A 27,126-nucleotide genomic window follows, 5' to 3' on the forward strand; every position below is an offset into this window, starting at 1 on the left:
TAGTTATTATTTATGTTATAAATAAATATGTGCATACACCTTTGATTTATAAGTGGAGGTAACTTATCTTTTGAGATAAAGGAGAAAATTAGTTATAGAAGCCAAAATGTGTAACTACATATTTAAAGCTATAAAACAAAATAACTGCCAACTCAAGACTTTTAACACAGCACAAATATCCTTTAAAATTAAGATAAAATAAATACATGTTTGTTTGTTTTTTACTTTCATTTTAGGTTCATGGGTACATGTACAGGTTTGCTACACAGGTAAGTTCGTGTCATGAGAGGATGCTATACAGATTATTTTATCAAACGTATACTAAGTGTAGTACCCAATAGTTTTTTTTTTTTTTTGATCCTCTCTCTCTTCCCTCCCTCCACACTCTAATAGGCTCCAGAGTCTGTTTTTCCACTGTTCTCATGAGTTATCATTTAGTTTCCACTTAAATGAGAGAACATGCAATATTTGGTTTTCTGTTTCTTTGTTAGTTAGCTAAGGATAATGGCCCACAGCTCCATTTATGTTTCCACAAAATACATGATCTCATTCCTTTCTTATGGCTGCATAGTATTCCATGCTGTATATGTACCATATTTTCTATATTCAGTCTACCATTTACGGGCATCTAGATTGATTCCATGTTTTTGCTATTGTGAATAGTGCTGCACGTACCCTTAAGGTAGAATGATTTATATTCCTGTGGGTATAAAACCAGTAATGGGATGCAGGGTTGAATGGTAGTTCTGTTTTTAGCTTTTTGAGGAATTGCCACACTACTTTCCACAATGATTGAAGTAATTTACAATCCCACCAACAGTGTATAACCTTTCCCTTTTCCACAACCTCATCAGTATCTGCTATTTCTGCTATTTTTTTACTTTTTAGTAGCCATTCTGACTGGTATGAGATGGTATCTTACTGTGGTTTTGGTTTGCCTTTCTCTAATGATCAATGATGTTGAGCTTTTTTCATATGCTTCTTGGCTGCTTGGATGTCTTTTTGAGAAATATCTGTTTATGTCCTTTGCCCACTTTTAAGTGAGGTTTGTTTTTTTCTTGTATATTTGTTGAAGTTCCTTTTAGATGCTGGATATTGGACTATTGTCCATACTTCACAAACATTTTCTCCTATTCTTAGGGTTGTCTGTTTACTCTGTTGATAGTCTATTTTGCTGTGCAGAAGCTCTTTAATTTTTACAAAGCAATTGTGGGTTTTGCCATTAGTTTAAAGGTCTCATTTTGTCATTGCTAATAGGTCTCATTCATCAGTTTTTGCTTTTGTTGTTATTGTTTTTGGCATGTTTGTCATGAAATCTTTGCCAGTTACTATAACCAAAATGGTATTGCCTAGGTTGTCTTTCAGGGTTTTCATGGTTTTGGGTTTCACATTTAAAGCTTTAATTCATCTTGAGTTGATTTTTTATATGGTGTAAGAAAGAGGTGCAGTTCCAATCTTCTGCATGTGTCTAGTCAGTTATCCCAGCACCATTTATTGAATAGGGAATCCTTTCTCCATTGCTGGTTTTTGTTAGCTTTACTGAAGTTTAAATGGTTGCATGTGTGATGGCCTTATTTTCAGACTATCTATCTGTTCCACAGGTCTATGTATCTGTTTTTGTATCAGTCTCATGCTGTTTTGTATTTTGGTTATTGTAGTCCAGTAGTATAGTTTAAAGTTGGCTAACATGATGTCTTCAGCTTTGGGTTTGTGTGTGTGTGTGCATGTGTGTGTGTAGGAGAATTCTTTGTGGTTTTTTTTTGCTTAGGATTGCCTTGGGTATTTTGTCTTTTTATTTGGTTCTATACAAAATATAATTTTTTTCTAGTTTTATGAAGAATGCCATTAGTAGTTTGATAGGAATAGCACTGATTTTGTAAATTGCTATGGACAGTTATGCCCATTTTAATAATATGGATTCTTCTTATCCATGAGCATATGTTTTCCACTTGTTTGTGTCATCTCGGATTTCTTTGATCAGTGTTTTGTAATTCTTATTATAGAGATTTTGTACCTCCCTGATTAGCTGTATGCCTAGGTATTTTATTCTTTTTCTGGCAATTATGAATTGTATTACTTTTCTGACTTGGCTCTTAGCTTGACTTCTGTTGGTTTATAGAAATGCTAGTAATTTTTGCACATTGATTTTGTGTCCTGAAATTTTTCTAAAATTGTTTATCAGCTTAAGGAGCTTTGGGGCTGGGACTACAGAGTTTTCTAGATACAGAAACGTGTCATCAGCAAACAGGGATAGTTTGACTTCCTCTATTTCAATTTGGATGCCTTTCTTCCTTTTTCTTGCCTGATTTCCCTGGCCAGGACATCCAATACTATGTTGAATAGAAATATTGAGAGAAAGTATCCTTGTTTTATGTCAGCTTTCAAGGAGAATGCTTCCAGCTATTCCCTATACAGTATGATGTTGGCTGTGTGTTTGTCATAGATGGCTCTCATTATTTTGAGGTATGTTCCTTCAATACCAAGTTTATTGAGAGTTTTTAACATGAAGGGATGTTACATTTTATTGAAAGCTTTTGGTGCATCTATTGAGATAATCATGTGGTTTTTGTCTTTAGCTCTGTTTATGTGATGAATCACATTTGTTAATTTGCAGATGTTGAACCAACTTTACATTCCAGTGATGAAGCCTACTTAATCATGGTGGACTAGATTTTTTGACATGCTGCTGGATAGTTTGTGAGTTATTTTATTTTATTTTATTTAGAATGTTTGCATCAATGCTTATCAAGGATATTGGCCTGAAGTTTTCTATTTCTGTTGTGTCTCTTCCAGGTTTTGGTATCAAGATGATTCTGGCCTTATAGAATGAGTTGAGGAAAAGTCCCTCCTCAGTTTTTTAGAATACTTTCAGTAGGAAAGGTTCCAGTTCTTTGTACGTCTGGTTGACTATGGTGGTGAATCCATCTGGTTCGGGGTTTCTTATGGTTGATAGACTATTAAAAACTCAGTTTCAGAACTTCTTGTTGGTCTTTTATAGGAATCTATATTTTTCTTGTTCAAGCAGTCTTGGGAGGGTTTATGTGTTCAGGAATTTATCCATCTCTTCTACGTTTTCTCATTTCTGTGCATAGAGGTGTTGTAGTTTCTGACTTAAAAAAAAAAATTCTGTGGCATTAGTGGTACTATCTCCTTTGTCATTTTAGCTGTGTTTATTTGGATCTCATATTTTTTCTTCTTTATTAGTCTAGATAGCAGCCTGTCTATGTTATTAAGTTTTTGAAAAAACTTTTGGATTTATTGATCTTTTCAATGGTTTTTCAGGTGTCAATTTCCTTCAGGTCAGCCACGAGCTTGGCTATTTCTTGTCTTTTGCTAGCTTTGCATTTTGTTTGCTCTTGCTCCTCCAATTCTTTCAGTTGTGATAATAGGTTATTAATTTGATATCACTTTTTACTTTTTAATGTGGGTGTTCAGTGCTATAAATTTCCCTCGTAATATTGCTTTAGCTCTGTCTCAGATTGATATGTTGTATTTTCATTCTCAGTAGTTTCTAAAACTTATTTATTTCTGCCTTAATTTCATTATTTACCCAAAATTCATTCAGGAGCATATGGTTTTATTTCCGTGTAATTGCATGGCTTTGAGCATACAATTACATGGAATATAGTCATGACATATATGTTTTTATTCTGCTGAGATCTGAGAGTGTTTTTGGTATAATTTTTGTTCATTTGCACTTGCTAAAGATTGTTTTATGTCTAATTTTGTGGTCAATTTTACACTATATGCCATGTTACAATTAGAGTTATGTACATTATGTTGTTTTTGGTTGGAGAGTTCTGTAGAGGTCTGTCAGATCTGTTAGGTCCAATGCTGACTTCATGTCCTAAATATTTTTGTTAATTTTCTGACTCAACGATCTGTCTAATACTGATAGTGGAGTGTTGAAGTCTTCCCTAATTTTTGTATGGGAGTCTAAATCTCTTTGTAGGTCTCTAAAACCTTGCTTTATGAATCTGGGTGCTCTTATGTTGGATATATGTGTGTGTGTATATATATATACACACACACACACACACACACAAACACACACACATATATATGATATTTAGGTCTTCTTGTTGAATAGAACCTCTTACCATTATAAAATGCTCTTTTTAAATTTCTATTTTATTTTATTTAAGTTCCATTATACATGTGCAGGATGTGCAAGTTTGTTACACAGGTGAACATGTCCCAAGGTGGTTTGGGCAGCTATCAACCCATCACCTAGGTATTAATCCCAAAATGCATTAGCTATTTTTTTTTGGTGCTTTCCCTTCTGTCACCCAGACAGGCCCCAGTATGTGTTCTTCCCCTCCCTGTGTCCACACATTCTCATTGTTCTTCTCCCACTTATAACTGAGAACATGCAATGTTTGGTTTTCTGTTTCTGCATTAGTTTGGTGAGCATAATGTCTTCCAGCTCCATCATGTCCTGCAAAGGACATATCTCATTTCTTTTTATGTCTACATAATATTCCATGGTCTATATGTACCACATTGTCTTTATCCAGTCGATCATTTATGGACATTTGAGTATATTCCATGTCTTTTCTATCGTGAATAGTTCTGCAATGAACATACACTTGCATGTATCTTTATAATAGAATGATTTATATTCCTTTGGATATATACCCAGTAATGAGATTGATAGGTCAAATTGTATTTCTTTATCTAGGTCTTTGAGGAATCGCCACACTGTTTTCCATGATGGATGAACTAATTACATTCCCACCAACAGAGTAAAAACATTCCTATTTCTCCACAGTTTCACCAGCATCTATTGTTTATTGACCTTTTAATGATTACCATACTGACTGGCATGAGATAGTATCTCATCGTGGTTTTTATTTGCATTTCTCTAATGATCAGAGATGTTGAGCTTTGTTTCATGTGTTTGCTGACTGCATAAATGTCTCCTTTTGAGATGTATTTATTCATATTCTTTCTCTGTTTCTTAATGTTTTTTTTTTTTTTTCTCTTCAATCTGTTCCAGTTCTTTGTAGATCTGGATATTAGACCTTTGTTACATGTATAGATTGCAGAAATTTTCTCCCATTATGTAGGTTATCTGTCCACTCTAATGATAATTTCTTTTGCTGTGCAGAAGCTCTTTAGTTTAACTAGATCTCTATAGCTAATTTTTGCTTTCATTGCAATTGCTTTTGTAGTTTTTTCATGAAATATTTGCCTGTGCCTATGTCCTAAATGTTATTGTCCTAATTTTCCTCCAAGGTTTTTACAGTTTTGGGTTTTACATTTAAGTCTTCAATCTATCTTTAGTTAATTTTTACATAGTGTAAGGCAGAGATCCAATTTCAATTCTCTGTATATGGCTAGCCAGTTATCCCAGCACAATTTATTAAATAAGGACCCCTTTCCCCATTGCTTGTTTTTGTCTGGTTTCTTGAACATCAGATGTGTGGTCTTATTTCTGAGTTCTATTTTCTGTTCCATTGGTCTATGTGTCTGTATTTTCACCAGTACCATGCTGTTTTGGTTATTGTAGGCTTATAGTATAGTTTGAAGTCTGATAGCATGATGCCTTCAGCTTTTTTCTTTTTGCTTAGGGTTTCCTTGGCTATCTGGACTTTTTTTGTTCCGTATAGATTTTAGAATAATTTTTAAATTCTGTGAAGAATGTTAATGGTAACTTAATGGGAACAGCCTTGAATATATAAGTTGCTTTGTGCAGTATGGTCATTTTCACGATGTTGACTCTTCCTATCCATGAACATGGTATGTTTTTCACTTGTTTATGTCCTCTATTACTTCCCGGTGCAGTGGTTTGTAGTTCTTCTTGAAAAGGTCCTTTGCTTCCCTTGTTGGTTGCATTCCTAGGTATTTTACTTTGTTGCAGAAATTGTGAATGTTAGTTCATTCATGATTTGGCTCTCTGCTTATATATTATTTATGTATAAGAATGCTTGTAATTTTTGCACATTTATTTTATGTCCTGAGACTTTGCTAAAGTTGCTACTTAGCTTAAGAAGCTTTTGTGTTGAGACGATGGGATTTTCTAGATATAGGATTATGTCATCTACAAAAAAGATAATTTGACTTACTCTCTTTCTATTGGAATATGCTTTATTTCTCTCTTTCCTGATTGTTCTGGGCAGATCTTCCATTGTTATATTACATAGAAGTGGTGAGAGAGGGCATCCTTTTCTTGTGCCAGTTTTGAAGGAAAATGCTTCCAGCTTTTGTCCATTCAGTATGATGTTGGCTGTGGGTTTGTCATATATAGCTCTTACTATTTTGAGGTAAGTTTCTTCAATTCCTAATTTATTGAGAGTCTTTAACGTGAAAGAATGTTGATTTATATCGAAGGTCTTTTCTGTATCTATTGAGGTAATTATGTGTTTTTTGCCTTTAGTTATGCTTATATGATGAAATACATTTATTGATTTGTGTATGTTGAACCAGCCTTGCATCCTGGGGATGAAGCTGTCTCGATTGTGGTGCATAAGCATTTTGATGTGCTGCTGGATTTGCTTTGCCAGTATTTTACTGAGAATTTTTGCATTGATGTTTACTGACCTAAAGTTTTCTTTTTTGTTGTTGTCGTATCTCTGCTAGGTTTTGGTGTCAGGATGATGGTGACTTCATGCAATGATTAAGGGAGGATTCCCTCCTTTTCAATTGCTTGAAAGAGTTTCAGCAGAAATGTTACTGGCTCCTCTTTATACCTCTGGTAGAAATCAGCTGTGAATCCATCTGATCTTTGGCTTTTTTTGGCTGGAAGGCTACTTACTACTGTCTTAATTTCAGAACTCATTATTGGTGTATTCAGAGATTCAATTTCTTCCTGTTTCAGTCTTGGGCGAGTGCATATGTCCAGAAACTCATTTTCTTCTAGATTTTCTAGCTTATTTTGCATACAGGTGTTTATAGTATTCTCTGATGGTTGTTTGTGTTTTTGGGAAGTAAGTGGTGATATTCCCCTTATCATTTCTGATTGTGTCTATTTGATTCTTCTCTATTTTCTTCTTTATTAGTCTAGCTAGCAGTCTATCTATTATATTATTATTATTTTTTTAAAAGAGCTCCTGGATTCCTTGATTTTTTGAAGGGGTGTGTGTGTGTGTGTTTGTGTGTGTGTGTTTGTCTCTATCTCCATCAGTTCTGCTGTGATCTTGGTTATTTTTTGTCTTCTGCTAGTTTGGGGGTTTGTTTGCTCTTTGTTCTCTAGTTCTTTTAGTTGTGATGTTGGGGTGTTTATTTGGGATCTTTCTAGCTTTTCTATGTGGAGATTTAGTGTTATAAACTTGCCACTTAACTCTGTTTTACCTGTGTCCCAGAGATTCTGATACATTATTTCTTTGATCTCATTGGTTTCAAAGAACTTCTTGATTTCTGCCTTAATTTCATTATTTACCCAGTAGTGATTCAGAAGCAGGTTGCTCAATTTCCATGTAGTTGTGTGATTTGAGTGAGATTCTTAATCTTGAGTTCTAGTTTGATTACACTGTAGTCTGAGAGACTGTTTGTTATGTTTTCAGTTCTTTTGCATTTGCTGAGGAATATTTCACTTCCAAATACGTGATAGATTTCAAGGTAAGTGCCATGTGGCACTGAGAAAAATATATGTTCTGTTTGTTTGGGGTAGAGAGTTCTGTAGCTATCTACCAGGTCCACTTGATCCAGAGCTGAGTTCAAAGTCGTGAATATCTTCGTTAATTTTCTGTCTTGATGATCTGTCTAATATTGACAGTAGGGTGTTAATGTCTCCCACTATTATTGTTTGTGAGTCTATTTCTAGGTCTTCTAAGCATTTGTTTTTTGTTGTTTTTTTTTGTTGTTGGTTTTCATTTGGGTGCTCCTGCATTGGATGTGCATATATTTAGAATAGTTAGCTCTTCTTGTTTAATTGAATCACTTACCATTATATAATTTCCTGTTTGTCTATTTTGATCTTTATTGATTTAAAGCCTGTTATGTCAGAAATTAGGATAGCAATATCGTCTGTGTTTTTGCTTTCCCTTTGCTTAGTAGATTTTCCTCCATTCCTTTTTTGTTGAGTCTATATGTGTCTTTGCATATGTGATGGTTCTCATAAAAACAGCACACCAATGGTTCTTGACTATTTATCCAACTTGCTATTCTGTGTTTTTTAATTGGGATATTTAGCCCATTTACCTTTAAGGTTAATATTGTCATGTGTGAATTACATCCTGTCATCAAAATGCTAGCTGGTTATTTTGCAGACTTGTTGATGTAGTTGCTTCATAGGGTTATCGGTCTGTGTACTTCAGTGTGTTTTTGTAATGGCTGGTAACCTTTTTTTTCCTAGTTATATTTAGTGCTTCCCTCAAAAGGTTTGGCAAGGCAGGCTTGGTGGTAATGAATTCTCTTAGCATTTGTTTGTCTGTAGAAGATTTTATTTCTCTTTTACTTGTGAAGCTTAGTTTAGCCAGATATGGTATTCAGAGTTTAAATATTTTTCTTTAAGAATGTTGAATATTGGCCTTCAATCTTTTCTGGCTTGTAGCATTTCTACTGAGAGTTCTGCTGTCATTCTGATGGGCTTCCCTTTGTAGGTGACCTGATCTTTCTCTCTGGCTTCCCTTAAGATTTTTTCCTTCATTTTAACTTTGGCACATCTGATGATTATGGAGTATCTTCCTGGAGTTCTCTGGATTTCGTGAATTTGAATGTTGGCATGCCATGTTAGGTTGGAGAAGTTTTCTTGGATGAGATCCTGAAGTATTTTATACAGCTTGGTTTCAATCTCCCTGTCTTCTTTAGGTATCCCAATCAGTCTCAGCTTTGGTCTTTCATAATCCCAGATTTCCCAGAGGTTTTGTTTATTTCTTTTATTATTTTTTCTTTAATCTTGTCTATCTGTCTTATTTCAGCAAGATAGTCTTCAATTTCTAAGATTCTTTCCTTCACTCTGTTTGGCTATTGATACTGGTGGTTGCATTCTGAAGCTCTCATGTTCTGTTTTTCAGCTTTATCAGGTCATTTATACTTCTCTCTAAACTGGTTATTCTGGTTAACAGCTCTTGTAATATTTTATCATGGTTCTTAGCTTCTTTGCATTGAGATAGAACATACTCCTTTAGCTCTGTGAAGTTTGCTGTCACCCACATTCTGAAGCTCACTTTTGTCAGTTCATCCATTTCAGCCTTAGCCCAGGTCTATGACTTTGCTGATGAGGTGCTATGATCATTTGGAGGAGAAGAGACCCTCTGGATTTTTGAGTTTTCAGTTTCTTTTTATTTATTATTTTTAATCTTCTTGTGTTTATTTAGCTTCAATCTTTGAGGATGCTGATGTTTGGTTAGTGTTTTTGTGGGGACTTTTTTGTTCATGCTGTTGTTGTTAATTATTGTTTTTCTTTCAATAGTCAGGCCTCTCTTCTATAGGGCTTCTGTTTTTTGCTGGGGGTCCACTCCAGATCCTATTGGTCTGGGTCTCTCCTGACTCTGGAGAAGTCACCAGTGGAGGCTGCAGAACAGCAAAGATGGCTGGCCTGCTACTTTTTCTGGGAGCACCATCCCAGAGGGGCACTAGCATGACACCAGAAGGAACACTCCTAAATAAGGTGTCTGGCAGCCCATTGTGGGGGTCTCACCCAGTCAAGAAGCATGGGATCAGAGACCTACTTAACACAGCACTCTGATTGCACCATGGCAGAGATGGTGTCCTGCACTGCGGGGGGTGGGGGGGATCCCATTTTCTGGACTGTCTGGATTTCTCAGAACCAGCAGGGGAAAAAGTAAGTACACTAATCTGTAGAGACCATAGCCACTTCTCCCCCCAGCATATCTGTCTCAGGAAGATCAGAGTTCTGTCCATAACCCCTGTGTGGAGTTGCTGAAATTCCTGCAGGGAGGCTTTACCCAGTGAGGAGAAATGGGTATGGGTACAGCCTAAAGGGGCAGTCTGCCCATGAACTGCTACCACCACTGTGCTGTGCTGTGGGAAATTTCTCCTGGTCCAAACCACTCACTCATTCTCCCTGGCACGATCAGGGGAAACTGGCAGGCTGGACCTAAAGTGATGGCTGCCACCTCTTTGCCAAGGAGCTCAGTCATCTTAGGCAGCAGGCAGCCACAGTGATGGCTGCCACCCCTCCTTCCAGGAGCTCAGTCGTCTTAGGCATTCTCCAGCCATGTGGCCACTGAGAACCTGCACAGCTCTGTGCTGGGGATCCAAGGCACTGGTGGCGTGGGATTGTGAAGGAATCTCCTGATCCTTCGGTTGCATGAATCTATGGAAGAATTGTGGTTTCCCAAGTGGGGTTGCAGAGTCACTCACTGCCTCCCTTGGGTGGGTAGGAGCTCCCCTTGCCCCATGCAGCTCCCAGGTGGGATGTTACTCCACCCAACTTTTACATATTTTCCATGGGTCCTGCCAACTACCTAATCAGTCCCATTGAAAGAGAGCCTGGATACCTTAGTTGCTCGTGCAGGATTCAGTCACCATTTTTGTTCTTAGTGAGAACATTTGAGAGTAGTTGTTTCTAGGCAGCCATTTAGCCCCTCCCTGCTATAATGCTTTTATTTTTTATCTTGGTTGGTTTAAAATCTGTTTTATCTGGAATTAGGGTTATAACCCCAAGTTTCTTTTTTCTGATTTCCATTTGCTTAGTTTATTTTCCTTCATCTTTTAATTTTGAGCCTATGGGTGCCATTGAACGTAAGAAGGATCTCTTAGAAACATCATAACATTGGGTCTTGCTTTTTTATATAATTTTCTACATTCTGTGTTTTCAATTGGGCATTTATTCATTTACATTTAAGGTTAGTATTGATATAAGTGGATTTGGTCCTGCCATGATGTTAGCTGGTCATTATGTTGGCTTGTTTATGTGGTTGCTTAATATTGTCACAGATCTGTGTATTAAAGTATGTTTTTGTATTCATTGATAATGGTTTTTTCTTTTCACATTTAGAGTTTATTTCAAGATCCCTTGTAAGGCGTGTCTGGTGGTAATGAACTTCATCAGCATTTGCTTATCTGAGAAGGATCTTATTTCTCCTTTGCTTCAGAAGCTTAATTTGGGTGGAGGTAAAATTCTTGGTTGAAGTTTTTTTTTTTCTTTAAAAATGTTGACTATTGGGTCACAATCTCTTCTGGGTTGTAGGGTTTATACTGACAGTTCCACTATTAGCCTGATGGGGTTTTATTAGTAAGTTACCTGCCCTTCCTCTCTAGCTATCTTTAGCATTCTTAAAGAAAGACATTTTTAAACAGGCAAAAACCATGATAATTTCATTGCAAGCAAAAAGCACTAAAAGAAATGCTGATGAGATTTCTCCATGCAGGAAAATATTACCTGAGATGATCCACATTTAACACAAGATAAAATAAAAACCATCAGAAGAGCAAGTATGTGGGACACAATATAAATATTATTTACAAATAATAGTAATAATAATCTATTAAGTTTTAAATGAATAAAGTGTATGATAATAATACTGTACCAATGTAGATGGAATAAACTGAAGTGTAAGGTGCTTGCATTGTTTGAGAACTGACAGAAATATCAATTTTTACTAAACTATAAAAGGTCAAAGATTAATATAATGCCTGGAATAACCACAAATTAATAATAAAAGAATGTATAAATGATAAGATAATAATGGGAGAAATGTAATTAAACTTTATAAAACTAAAAGTAGTACTATATAAACTCACAATTACAGTTGAAGCTTTAGCATACCTATATTAGTAACTAATAGAACAAAAAGAAATAATGCAGCCAACAAACATATGAAAAAATGCTCATCACCACTGTCATTGCAGAAATGCAAATCAAAACCATGTTGAGATACCATCTCACACTAGTTAAAATGGCAATCATTAAAAAATCAGGAGACAACAGATGCTGGAGAAGATGTGGAGAAACAGGACTACTTTCACACTGTTGGTGGGAGTGTAAATTAGTTGAACCATTGTGGAAGACAGTATGGCAATTCCTCAGGGATCTAGAACTAGAAATATCACTTGACCCAGTAATCTTATTACTGGGTATATACCCAAACAATTATAAATCATTTTATTAAAAAGACACATGCACATGTATGTTTATTGTGGCACTGTTCATAATAGCAAAGACTTGGAACCAACTCAAATGCCCATCAATGCTAGACTGGATAAAGAAAATGTGGCAAGTATACACCATGAAATACTATGCAGCCATAAAAAAGGATAAGTTCATGTCCTTTGCAGGCACATGGATAAAGCTGGAAACCATCATTCTCAGCAAACTGACACGAGAACAGAAAAGAAACACCACATGTTCTCACTCATAAGTGGGTGTTGAACAATGAGAACATATGGACATGGGGTGGGAAACATCGCACACCGGGGCCTGTTTTGGGGTGTGGGGCTAGGGCAGGGATAGCAGGGGGTGGGTGGATAGAAGAGGGATAGAATTAGGAGGAATACCTAATGTAGATGATAGGGTGATGGATGCAGCAAACCCCCATTACACATGTATACTTATGTGACTAACCTGCATGTTCTGCACATGTACCTGAGAACATATATATACATATATATCTCAGTGGAGATATAGAAAATTTGAATAACAAAATTTGACATACTATAAAGACACTACACCAAACAATTGCATAATACATAATTTTTTCAAATTGACAAAAGTGACCATATACTGGGCAATAAAGCAAGTCACAACAAGTATTAAAGTATCGAGATTATATGGCATATGATTGCAGGCCTGCCCCAGTAAAACTGAGCACCTTGCAGGACCCCATGGCTCTAGGCTTCAGGCAGGCCTGGCAGACTGTCTCCAGGCTTGCCCCCACTGTAGACAAGGCTGATACCTGCAGCCTCCAGGTCAGCACCCATGAATTGAGTGTCCAGGCCTATCTCAGTGCCAGACTAGCCCCTAGAGCTCTGACTTGCTCCATAGACTCAGATTGCAGCCCTGCTCAAAGCTCCAGTCCTGTCCTACTACCAGGCTGACTCCCACAGCTCTAGTCACTAGGCTGGCACTTGAAGACCCCAAGTTCAGGCAGCCCCCACAGCCTTAGACATCAGACTGCCCATAGAAGACTGCCCACATAGACCAAAACTTCAGAACTGCCTGAGCCCTAAGATGGGCCCCCACAGTCCTAAAATACAGGCTGGCACTTGCAGACCCAAGCTCTACACAAGCCACCATGCTCTCAGGCCCCTGGTGGGCACCCATGGACCCAACCTCCAGGTTGTCCCCAGCACACAAGCTTAAGACCTGCTCAGTGCCAGGCTGACCTTTGTGGCCCAAGGCTTCTAACTAGACTCTGATAACCCACACTCCAGCAGACTCAGGGTCCAGAAACAACCCAGAAGATTCCAGTACTAGGCCAGTCTTCATGGACTCAGGAACCAGAGCTGCTCCTGTGGAACAAGGTTCCAGTCTGGTCCCCATGGACTGAGGCTCCAGGTCAGCCCTCACAGATAAAGGCCCCAGTCTAGCCCCTGAACATATAGTTTCCAGTAAAATTGAGCACCAGGACAGCCCTTGAAGCTGCAGACCAACATGTATCTACCCAACCTCCAGCTTCATCTCAGCAACTAGTTGACACTTGCAGACCTCAGATCCACACTGGCCTGCATTACTTCAGGCAACAGGCTAGCCCTTACAGATACAGCCTTCAGTCTTGCTCTTACAAACACAAGCTCTATGTTTACTCAATACCAGGCCAGATTTTAGGCCCAAGATTCCAAACTGACCCTTATGCCCACAGGCTCCAATCAAGCCCTTAAAGACCTTTCCTCCAGGTTCATACCACAGACCTAGGCTCCAGACTGAGCCTCCTATCCCAGGATCCAGCTATTCTCTAGCACCAGGCTAGTCCAAGGTGCTAAGACATTCCCAATGACTCCAGGTCTATTCCAGCAGACTCAGAGTCCAGGCACACTCCAGTAGATCCTGGTGCCTTTCTGCCACCCACAGGCCCAGGACCCAGGCCTAACTCCATATTCTCAAGCTCCAGGCCCACTCTGGTGTAGGCTAGTCAGTGTCCAGGCCCATCCACATGAGCACAAGCACCAGAACAAACACACCACCTGGCCAATTCCTGTGGACTCAATCTCCAGGATCTCTTGATTGCCAAGTTGATCACTGTGGACCCAGGCTTCAGGCTAGCTTTCATGATTCATGTTCCAGGCCCCACTCTTTGTTGCCAGGCACCAGGCCTACCCACCTGCTTACCTAGAAACAAGTACAGTCTGACTGAGTATCCCAGCACTAGCCCCACCTGTAAAGCAAGCCAGATTTCTTTCCCACAATCTCTGGATAAGATTACTGGTGAAGGGTGTCCCTTTTGAAGCAAATCCGTAAAGACTGAAATAAGTGCATACTTCTTCAAATGTGCATACATCAATGCATGGCCACAAATATTATCAATAATCAGGAAAACATAGCACCACCAAAGGAACAACATAAAAGACGAGTAACCCACCCAAGGGAAATGGATATTTTAAAACTTCCTGTCAACGATTTCAAAATAATCACCTCAAAGTAGCTCAGTGTGCTACAAGAAAATACAGATACTCATATAAACAAAGCCAGGAAAATAACACACAAAGAAAATGGAAAGTTCAACAAAGAGATAGAAACTATAAAAAAGAACCAAACAGAAATTCTGGTGCTAAGGAACATAATGATTAAACTGAAAAATTTCATAGAAAGAGAGCTTCAACAGCAGACTCAGCCAAGCAGAAAAAGAATCAGTGAACTTATAAGTAAAGAAAGTTTTTTAAAAATTACCAACAACTGAAAAAGAGATAAGAAAGACTACAGAAATTAGAGGAACATGATTAAACAAACCTACACACACACAAACACACACACGTGTGTGTATATATATATATCATGGGTTTCCCAGAAGGAGTAGAGAAAGAGAAAAGAATCAAAAGCTTACATAAAAAATAATAGAAAACTTCCCAAATCTGAAAAAGAAAATGAATATTCAAATCTATGAAGTCCAAACAACCTAGAAGAGATTAAATATAAAGCAAATTTTATTAGGACACATTATAAGCAAGTTCACAAAAGTCAGACAAAAAGAAAAAAATGACAGGACAAGGAGAAAAGAAACTCGTCACATACAAGGGAACCTCATAAGGCTATTAGTAGATTTCTCACCATATGTAAAAACTACAGTAGTCTCCCATTATCCACAGTTTTATTTTCCACAGTTTCAGTTAGCTGCAATTAACCATGATTAGGAAATAGGTGAGTACAGTACAATAATATATTTTGGAAGGTCGGGGAGATAGAGACAGTTTGAAAGAGAAAGAGAGAGGGGCCACATTCACATAACTTTTATTGCAGTATATTATAATTGTTCTATTTTATTATTAATTATTGCTGTTAATCTCTTTCTGTGCCTGTTACAAATTAAACTTTATCATAGGTAAGTATATATATACAGTGTGTAGTGAGCACTATATATATACACATATATATGTATATATATATGGCTGTTACATATATATAGTGTTCACTACTATATATATATATACACACATATGTACTATAGTATATATATATATATATATATATATATATATATTTATAGTGTTCACTACAATCTTCAGATTCAGGCTTCCATAGGGAACCTTGGTGCATATTCCCCACAGATAAGGGGAAGTCACTATAAATCACAATAAAAGTTAAAAAATATTTTGACCAATATTTTGAATATAATAAAGAAAACTTATATTTACAAACTTGTGCTACTCTAATTCCTATTCAGAGAAAATATTATAACCTTCAGTTTATATATCAGAAAAGAAGAGGGGCTGAAAATCTATGACCTATGTATCCACTAAAGGAGCTAAAAATAAAGCAACAAATTAAAGCCAAAAAGTTAGTAAGAATACAAAATAACAAACGTAACAGCAAAAATTAAAGAGAAGACAATAGCCTTATGCCAATTAATTTGAAAATTTAGATAAAATAGACAAATTCCTTGGGGAAAAACACATGAAAATTTAAGTGGAAAGAAATAGAATACACTAAAGATGTTGACTTAATAATTAAAAACTTAATGGCACAGTGAACTCCAGGTCCAAATGTCTTCATTGATCATTTCTTCCATATTCCTAAAAAAATTGTTTACAAATTCCTTCAAAGAGTAGAAAAGGAGGAAACATTTATAAATTTTTTATGAAGTGAGCATAACCTAGCTACCAGCACCTGGCAAGATCTTTAATTCAAAGTAGAATTATAGGCCTACATCTTTCATAAACCTTCATGCCAAAATTCTGTTTTCTTTTTTTTTTTTGAGACAGGTTGTCTTTCTGTAACCCAAGCTGGAGTGCAGTGGCATGATGGCTCACTGCAACTCCTTTAACTCCTGGGCTCAAGTGATCCTCCTGCCTTACTCTCCCAAGTAGCTAGGAGTACAGGTGTACACTTCAATACCTGGCTGATTTTTATTTTATTTTTTATTTTTTGTAAAGATAGAGTCTGACTATGTTGTCTAGCCTGGTATCAAATTCTTGGCCTCAGACAACCCTCCAATCTTGGCCTCCCAAGGCATTGGGATTACTAGCATGAGCCACTGTGTCCAGTGGATGCCAAAATCTTTAAACATTTTTGGAAAATTTAATAAATAGAAAGGATATTATATCATGACCTAGTGGAGCTTATTGCAGGTTGTTTTAACATGTGAAATTGACTACATTGAGACAGTAAAGAAAAAAAACTATATGATTATCTCAACACGTAGAAAAAAATATTTGATAATATCTATCGCTTATTTACGATAAATTTTTAGCAAACACGGAATAGATAAGAACTACCTTAATCTAAAAAAGTGAATCTAAAGAAAACCTGCAACAAATGTATTACTCTATAGTGAAAAGTTGGAAAGTTTTTCCTGACCTCAGAAACAATAAAAGGATGTCCACTAGTATTTTAATTTAACATGGTAATGGAAATATTAGTGCAATAAGAAGAAAGATAAGGCAAGTAAAAATAAGTTAAAATCATAAAAAGAGGAAAATAACAAATACAATTGTCATTATTTAAGGGGAACGTGACTGTTTACAGAGAAAATTCAAAATATCTACAGAGGCACTATTAAAATTAATAAGTGAATTTAGTAAGATTATTAAAGACAAAAGATAAAATGTAATAGTAGCCATTCCGACTGGTGTGAGATTGTATCTCATTGTGGCTTTCGTTTGCATTTCTCTGTTGATCAGTGATGTTGAGCTTTTGACTCTTACTAAAAATGCAGAAAATAACAGATGCTGGCAAAGTTGCAGAGAAAAAAATGCTTATAGACTGTTGGTGGGAGTATAAATTAGTTCAACCATTGTGGAAAAAAAAGTGGCAATTCATCAAAGACCTAGAGGAAGAAATACAATTTGATCCAACAAACACATTACTGAATATATACCCAAAGGGATATAAATCATTCTATTATAATGATAAGTACACGCTTATGTTCATTGCAACACTACTCACAATAGAAAAGAGATGGAATAAACCCAAATGCTCGTTAAGGGTAGACTGAATAAAGAAAATGTGGTACCTATCCACTATGGAATACAATGCAGCCACAAAAAGGAATGAGATCATGTCCCTTTCAGGGCTATGGATGGCTTTGGAAGCTATTATCCTCAGCATACTAAAGCAGGAACAGAAAACCAAACACTGCATGTTCTCACTTACAAATGGAAGCTGAATGATACAAACACATGGACACAAAGAGTGGAATAACACATACTGGGGTCTAACAGAGGGTGGAGGGTGAAGGGTGGGAGGAAGGAGAGAATCATAAAAAATGACTAATGGGTACCAGACTTAATACCTGCATTATTAATCTGTGCAATGAACCCTCATGACACAAGTTTACCTATATATGAAATGTGTGCTTGTACTACTGACCTTTAAAAGATAACAAAAAGATGTAATTACCTGTCTATATATCAGTGAAAAAATTAGAAAATATTTTAATAATACCCTTTATACAATCAAATAAAAATAACAAATACCTAGAAATAAATATAAAAATATATAATGTGCAATAGCTTTATACTGGATAGTAGAAACTAATATTAAGATAAGTTTTAAAAGATACACAAATAGATGTATATGCCATGTTAAAATTTGAAAGGCTCAGTAACACAAACTATAGCAATTATTTCCAACTTGATGTATTAATTCAATGCAGTCCCAGTAAATTTGTAAATGTTTTTGTGATTATTGTCTAGTAATTCTACCTATTATATGGAAATAAAGGATTCAAGAATATACAAGACAAGTTGGAAGTAAAATAATGTGAAAGATATATAATGCCACATATTAATATACCAAGTTAGAGTGACAGTAGTTAAGATAAAATGGAAAATAGACACAAAGACAACTGATAGAGTGGAATGAAAAGCAAAATAAGAGACCTATATAGATACAGTCATATAAATTATACCAAAGGTTTCACGCACTGGGGAAAAACGGTGTTTTCAATAAATGATTTTAATCAATTAAGTATCTCTAAGGGAAAAAATGTGATCTTTGACCACCGTTTCACAATAAGTACCAGGATCACTCTCAAATAGACTGAAGACCTAGAGCTGAACAATACAATAATAAAACTTTCAGAAGATAACAGAGGACAATATCTGAATGATATAAAGTAGACAACTATTTATTAAACTGGGCATAAAATCTATAACCATAATGAAATAGCATGATATATTAAGCTTCCATTATCTAGTTATTACAAACTGTATCAGTTTTCCCTTCTCTGATAATGAAAATAAAAAATAAATAAATAGAAGAAAATATACATCTCTGAACATCATGACAAAGATTCTTTAGAGAAATAGTATGGTTATGACAACAATATGAATAATGGGCAGTATTTTCATTGTGCTTTTATAGTGTTTCCGTGTTCAAAGTAAACTTTCAAATATGCTATCTTGTATAACAGAGTTGAATAATTATATTTGCTTGATTTGATCTGCAGTGAAGTCCTGCTCTTAAAATCTTTTATTCCTTTTCAGTTTATGCACTCCCTACTTCAAATCTACTATTTATAAACATAACTTTCTTCTTGTCCTATTTTTTTTGCTCCATTTATGTTTAATTCATCATTTTCTTTAAATTCTATTTCCTGATAATTGAATTAACTCTCAAAATAGGCAATAAATTATGCTGTAGTTTTCACTAAATTATTCATTCAACTCTTAAATATTAAGTACTACTGAAGGCTGAAAAATTAAAAATATTCATACTTTAATTTCTAGAACCTGGGCATCTTACCTTATATGGCAAAAGGGACTTTGCATTAGTGGTTAAACTGAGAATCTTGAGACTGGGAGGTTATTCTGTATTGTTCAAGACAGCAAAAAATGTAATTACCAAAATTGTTATAAGAGGGAGAAAAGAGGGTCAGAGGAGGAGAAGCAAAGTGATTATGAAAGCAGAGACTGGAGTGATGCAATTTGAAGGAGGAAGAAGGGGGACAAGCCAAAAATTATGAGTAGCCACTGAAAGCTAAAAAAGACAAGGAAATAGATTTTCCCCTCAGACTTTAGAAGAAATCACCCTTGTTAACCCTTTGATTTCAGCCCAGTGAATTCGGTTTTAGATTTCTGACCTCCAGAACTGTAAAACTATGTTGTTTAAGCTACTATGTTTGTGACAATTTTCCACAACAACAATAGAAAGTTAATACAAATGTTGGTACCAGGAGTGGTTGTTGCTGTAACATATATTTAAAGATGTAGAAGTGGTTTTGGAACTGGGAATTGGGAAGAGGTTAAAATAATTTTGAGAAATGTGATGGAAAAAGCCTAGATTGCATTCAATAAAACTCCAAGAAAATATGGATGCAGTTGAACTGTTTTCTACAGTTATGTGAAGAACAGAACTTAAGTTATGAACTTGGATATTCAGTTGAGGAAATTCTCAAGTAAAGCATTGAATGTGTGATGCAGTTTCTCCTTGCTGCCTATAGTAAAATGAGAAGGAAAAAATATATAATTAACAAAAGAATTGCCACGGAAACAATCACCAGGACTTAATTATTTGGGAAATTCTCACTTTATGTAGATTTTAAAAGATGTTAAATTAAAGTTCATTGTCAAGGAAGTGTTCTCCAGAGAGAATGCTGAGTGGGGCTGGACAACATTTTGCTAGTGCTGGAACATAAAGCATGTGACTTATGAATCTGCTCAACCATCTAAGCAAAAGCCAGGAAAATAGACTAAGTGTATAAAGATATTTTCTGTATAAGCATCTGTGGAGGAATCTTTTTTTAAATGGCTGGAATTCTCATAATATACACAAGAGAACCATGCGTTTCTGAGAATGTTATACCAACAGAAACACTGAGAGTTTGGGATGAAATGGACAGAGAGAAGAAGTATGAAAGAATTAAATTGACAAATCACTACAGGCAGAAATCAAGTCGGCAGAGCAACTCAATTGCAAACATATGCTATCCTTTAAGAAAAAAGATGGCTAACTCGGAGGACAGAGCTGAAAGCCTATGGGGTGGAGCCATGGGTCAAGGTAGTGGAATCTCAAGCCACAGTAGATTATTCACAGACTTCATTGGTATCTAACAGAGTTTGCTCAGTTTGACCTAAAATTACTTGAGGCCTATTCCATTTTTTTAAAATTTTATTTCCCATTTTATGGAGTTACAATGTCTATGAATGTTTGTTATTCTATCCATGTTCAATCATTGTGTTTTTGAAGCAAAAAATGTGTTTTCTAATTTTACAGTGCTACAGATACAGGGTAATTTCATCCCAGGATGGAACTCATATAGAATCTCACTATACCTGATTTAGATGATTTACACTATAGCAACTGGGACTTTAGAGCTCATGATATTTGTATAAGATATTAGACTTGAGCTAATACTGAAATGAGTTTATAGTTTTGTAGATGTTAGTTTAGTTTTGAGTGACTGTTTGCATGTGGGATAGACATGAATATTTGGGATTCAAGACAGACTGTGGTTGGCTGAATAATATACCCTAAAGATAACAGTTTTCTAATCCCTGCAAGTTGTGAATCTTACCTTACTGGCAAAACACAATTTGCAGGTGTGATTAAGTCAAGGATCTTGAGTTGGGGAAATAATCTTGGATTATCCAGTTGGATCCTAAGTGTTATTACAATTATGCATATAAAAAATAGGTAAAATAAGCTTGACTACAGAAGAAATGCAATATGACAATATCGCAGAGATTAGAGTGATACAGTCAAAAAGACAAGAAATGCTAGCAGCCACAAAAAGCTAAAAGAGGCAAGGAATAAAATCTCTTCTAATGCCTTCAGAAAGAATCAGCCTCTCCAATAACTTGATTTTAGTTCTCAATGATTCATTTTGTACTTATGTCTTCCAGAAATGTAAGAAATTAAATTTCTATCATTTTAACCACAAAGTATATGGTAATTTGTTACAGAGGCAATAAGAAACTAATCAAGGTAACAAGCACAGAGGTTATTGTAATAATCTAAATAAGAGATCAAAATGATTTAGATTTGGTGGCAGAATTGATGTTGAGACTAAATTATAGATACATTTTAAAAGTAACCCCTATAGAATTTGCACTGGATGTTCACTGCTAGAGAAAGAGGGCAATGAACGGTGACACCAAAGTCATGTGGATTGTGTGTGTGTGTGTGTGTGAGCACGCACACACACACATTTGCATGTGTATGTTTGCTTAAACAACTGTTTGAATAGTAGTCCCAATTTCTGAGATGCAGAATATTTATGAGTGAGCAGGTATGGAAGGGGTATAAAACAAGGATTTTGTTTTGCATATATTAGGTTTGAGATATTTATAGACATCTAAGTGAAACTGTCAAAAAAGCAGTACATATAAACTTAAAAATTAGAGATGTGGTCTGGAACAGAGATATAAATTTAGAATTCATCAACATTTAGATGGCATATAAAATCATTGGACTGGGTGATATTATATACTAAATGTTTGTAAATAGGAAAAAAAAAGAGGTCCAAGGACTAAGTTTTTGAGCTATTCAACATTTAAAGATTGAAGAGATGATGAGAAATCAGCTACAGAGGCTGAGAATAAACAGATAGTAGGATAGAAGGGAAACCAAGAAAGCAAAGTGACACAATAGCCAAGAGAAGAATATTTCATGAAGGGGCTCAATCGTATCAAGTGCTGTTAGTGGAGTTATAAATGTGAAAGCCTTTGGAGAACTTTGTTTCCATGGAATGGTAAGAACAAAATTTGAAATAAGTTTGGGAGAGAAAAGAAACCTAGTAATAGTGATTATCTCCAGTAATGTTCTGGGAATCTAGTATGGGAGAATGAATTTTGCCAGCTCTTCTTTTGTATTTTGTTAATTATCCACCATACATATGCATTCGATTTTTCAATTAATATCTAGTTTAGAAAGAGACTGTTAATTGTAGAATAGGAAGTGGAGATAACTAATATAAGTAATTCTTTCCAAGAGCTTTACTATATAAAACTTACAGAAAATGAGGTGCCAGCTGGAAGAGGCCATGAAGGAAAAAGGACTTTTTAAGTGGAAAAGGGATTTTTTAAGTGGTACGAATTACTACTTTCTTTGAACACCGATGGGACAAAATCTACAAAGAGTAAAGAAAAAATGATGATATAGAAGAAAATGAGTTAACAACAAAGGCTATATGCATAAATAGTAAATAAAATCCAATCCTGTGTTATGAGTTAAATTATGTCCCCAAAATTTATATTCAAGTTCTAACATCTGGTACTTGTGAATATTACTTTATTTGGAATTGGATCTTTGCAGATGTAATCAAACAAAAATGAGATCATACTGAATTAAGTTGTGCCCTAAGCTAGTGATGAGTGTTCTCAGAAAAAAAAAATAAAATAAATCATTTTCTTATAAGAACAAAGGGAGAAATAGACATAGACAAAAAGTAGATGTCATGTAATAATGGAGGCAGAGATTGGTGTAATGCATCTACAAGCCACAAAATACCAGGTAGTGCCAAAAACTGCCAGAAACTAGGAGAGAGAGGCATGGAACAGAGTCTCCCTTAGAATCTCCAGAATAAGTCAATCCTGCTGATACCTTGATTTTACACTTGTACTCTCCAGAACTGTGAGACAATATATGATAGTTTAAACCATTCAGTTTCTGGTAGTTCTTACAGGAGCCTTAGGAAGCTAGTATGCCTAGTTAGAGGAGTTAGATCATAGCTATATCAGGATGGATGGCAGAGTATTGGAGTAAAGATGAATGCAGAGTTGTATATTTTCTTGTGGAGAAATGTAATTGCCAGGTAGCATTAATGGCCCACTTGAAGTTGGTCATTTTATATTTAAATTGAAGATAATTATTATGGGTACACATTTTTCTTCTCATGCATATTTATCTTGCAAAGGTGTGTGGCATAATTAGAGGTTTAAATTTATTAAAAATTAAGTTTTGTGTTCAGCAGAGATGTCAAAAAAGAGAGTAGGGTAAAGGGAGCTGAGGATGTATGCAAGGAAATATTTGTGCTGATTCACCGTGAACCTGTAAAAATCTAAGATTGGTAAGGATTTATGATGGGCAACAAGAAAACCCACAAGAAGGTCCTTAGCCAGTGACAGGGAAAAGGTAGTAGAATCAGTGATTAGTCTTAGAGGTAGAAGAATTGTTGGAATGGGGTTTGTAGAGGTACCTGAAGTATCAGTTGGAGAGCGAAAGGTTTGAAGTTGAGATTCTGGAGGGATATGTGCAAATGTAAACCAGTAAAGTAGGATGTAAGACAAAATAACTGAAGAAGAGAAAGTCAAATAATTAAAATTTTAGACATAAGATTGATCATCTAATAGTAAAATTTCCAGGAATTAAGACAAAGATACTTTTGCAGAAAGTGATAGCCAGATGGAAAATCATCACAAAATGAAGTAGAGTACTAGGAGTGAGGTGATGAATAAGACAAGAAAGGTCACAGGTGATATTAGCTGATGAAATGAGATTCAAAGTTGGCCATTTTTGGAAGAAAGGAGAATGACCTGGAAGTAGCATTGAGGAAGAAAGCAGACATCTACTGAATTTTTAGGTTCAGTGGTAGGAGAGGGTGTAGGAAGAAAAACATCATCCCTTCTTGAAGGCTGTAGGAAAAGCAATGAATCTGAAAGAGAGTCGGGTTTCAGATACAGCAAGAGGACAGAGTTATCATTCAGATAGGATGCAGAGGAAGACATAGAGGATGTTGCTTATGACAGGCAGTTTCAAATACATAATGCCTAATGGTGACATAAACCTGAGGTCATTGTGACCTAAGAGGGATGATCAGATATAGGCAGCATCAAACTACAAATGTCTGTAAAAGCGCTAGTGACTTGAGAAGCTCAATTTGGGGAGCCCAGTTTTAATTTCTAGATCAAATCACTCCCTTTCTTTCAAACTTTCTTTAATTTTCATTTTCTAAAAGTAATACACACTAAAAGAAAAATATGAACATTACAGACATGTATTGTTTAAAGAGGGAAAATATCTGTAATTCCTTTTTGTGAATAATTCTCCAAAATTTGAATTTCTGAGTCAAATATTTTCTAAATTTTCTTTTTATTATTGAGGTTGTGCACTTTTTAATGTTTACTGGAAATTAATATTTTTCCTATAAATTGCCTCATCATATATCCCATATTTTTATTCCACATTAATTGTATGTTTCTTATAGACTTTACAAACATTTTGTATTAGGTTGTATCATAAGAAATTTCCATTTTTGTAGGTCAAACGTTTTTATTATTGGAAATATCATATAGTTAAACTTAATATACATTGGATATTATCTGGTGGATGTAAGTTAGCATAGGTTACATTACCTTAATTTTTAAATTATATTCAGCAATATTCTTTAAAAGTAGATTGACTTTTAAAATAAAAACAGCACTACAGCAACTAAAGGTGTCAGAATAACAGTTTAATCCCATATTAATACTTAATGATGCCTTTAAAAATAAACATACTATACTTTATTGGAAATAATAATCTTTTTATCAGAAAAATAGAATGGTCTAATTTTGCTTACACACACAGTTAAGTTTACCAAACTAGCATACAAAGTCTTACTACATTGTATCCTGCTTTACATTTTAAAGTGACTTCACATAAGTTTATTCTTTCCATGATTCCTAAAACAAGATGTAGTTGTAAGAAACTGAGACCCAGAGAGATAAAACAGTCAAGATTCGCAGCTATTTTGTTAAAAAAAAAGATTATACTAGTGAAATTTCAAAGCAAAACGTCTAAGATATTAATGAAGATTTCATATCTCTGTTTAAAATACAAATTTTGATTTATAAATAAAATGACTATGAAAGAAACATTCTTTACAGTTAAACATATACATTTGTAACCATATTAAGCACATTGGTTACTTAAAATACTGAAAAGTATTAAAAAGAGGACTTACAACCTTGGAGGAGACATTTCCCCTGCCTATATGTTGCCTGGACTTGAGTATAGTAACTTGAAACTGGTGAGTGATGTTGAGTGATGACATCATAAAGGGATTGTAAATAAAAGAAATTTAAAGAGGAAGGACAGAGTAGTCCTATTTTAAAGTGCACACGGGCTTTTGAAATTTATTCTTAAATTTTGGGTGTATTCACACTCAACTCTTTAAAATTTGAACTGAATTAGTTAAGTATTCATTGATTGAATCTACCTGGTTGGTTTACTAAATATTTAATTATTTCATATCAGCCTATTTTAACACTTGCTTTGAATGTGCTTGTGTGCACACAGATATGTTTATGTGTGTATATTTGTAAAAGAGATCTATATGCTGAAAGGGAAATAGAACAATATAAATTTTCCTCTAAAAAGAGCAGTGGTAGCTTACTACATTTTTTAATTTTCAAATTTTCTCCCCTGAAACCTTTCCGTACATTCATACTGATATTCCCATAAAATAACTTGAACACATCTTAGTCTTGGATATATAAATTCAGCAAAAGTAAACTGTCTATTGAATTACTATTGACAAATCTGTAAAAACATTTCACTCAAATCTTAAAACAACTCTTATTATGTACAGACTTGTGTTAGAGCAAGTTATCAACAGCTAATTGGTATAAAAAAACACATAAATGTGAATTATTCATTATAGAAATAAAACTTTCTGGTCAGGTAGGGATGTATACAGGTAATATTGTCCATATGTGTTTTAGATGACAGTGACCATATATCTAGCCAAGGAGAAACAGTAATTCATTAGTTTTTCATTAATTAATTTTTTAATTATACTTTAAGTTCTGGGGTACACGTGCAGAACATGTAGATTTGTTACATAGGTATACAAGTACCATGGTGGTTGCTGCATCCATCATCCCATCATCTGCGTTAGGTATTTCTCCTAATGCTATCCCTCCCCTAGCCCCCCACCCACCTAGAGGCAACAGTGTGTGATGCTTCCCTCCTTGTGTCCATGTGCTCTCATTATTCAACTCCCAGTTATGAGTGAGAATATGTGGTGCTGGGTTTTCTGTTCTTGTGTTAGTTTGCTGAGAATGATGGTTTCCAGCTTTATCCATGTCCCTGCAATGGACATGAATTCATCATTTTTTATGGCTGCATAGTATTCCATGGTATATACGTGCCACATTTTCTTATTTAGTCTATAATCGATGGACATTTGGGTTAGTTCCAGTCTTTGCTAATGTGAACAGTGCCGCAGTAAATATACTTGTGCATGTGTCTTTATAATAGAATGATTTATAAACCTTTGGGTATATACCCAGTAATGGGATTGCTGGGTCAAATGGTATTTCTAGTTCTAGGTCCTTGAGGAATCGCCACACTGTCTTCCACAATGGTTGAACAAATTTACACTCCCACCAACAGTTTAAAAGCATTCCTATTTCTCCACATCTCCAGCATCTGATTTTTTAATGATCGCCATTCTAACTGGCATGAGATGGTATCTCACTGAGGTTTTGATTTGCATTTCTCTAATGAGAAATTAATTTTCTCTAATGACCAGTGATGGTGAGCTTTTTTTCACGTTTGTAGGCTGCATAAATGTCTCTTTTTGAGAAGTATCTGTTCATATCCTTCACCCACTTCTTGATGAGGTTTTTTTTTTCTTGTAAGTTTGGCTGTTTGTAGTTTCTGGATATTAGTCTTTTGTAAGATGGGTAGATTGCAAAAGT

The 27,126-nt window shown here is 35.4% G+C and overlaps 1 protein-coding gene across 2 annotated transcripts in view; it reads right to left on the bottom strand.

The window, feature by feature from the left end:
* CYLC1 (cylicin 1) overlaps positions 1-25,439 on the bottom strand; it is a 45,086-nt gene extending 19,647 nt beyond the window's left edge. The window contains exon 1 of one of the 2 annotated variants that reach the window (XM_012470813.2): positions 25,389-25,439. In XM_012470813.2, coding sequence (XP_012326236.2) covers positions 25,389-25,402 — 14 coding nt within the window. In that variant the 5' untranslated portion in view covers positions 25,403-25,439. Of the gene's footprint in view, positions 1-25,385 lie in introns of both variants that reach the window. The other variant, XM_012470812.2, reaches the window with a different exon arrangement.
* Positions 25,440-27,126: the final 1,687 nt, after the last annotated feature.

This window comes from Aotus nancymaae, unplaced genomic scaffold (assembly GCF_030222135.1).
Source record: "Aotus nancymaae isolate 86718 unplaced genomic scaffold, 86718_ANA_hifiasm-v0.15.2.pri h1tg000004l, whole genome shotgun sequence".
NCBI lineage: Eukaryota > Metazoa > Chordata > Mammalia > Primates > Aotidae > Aotus > Aotus nancymaae.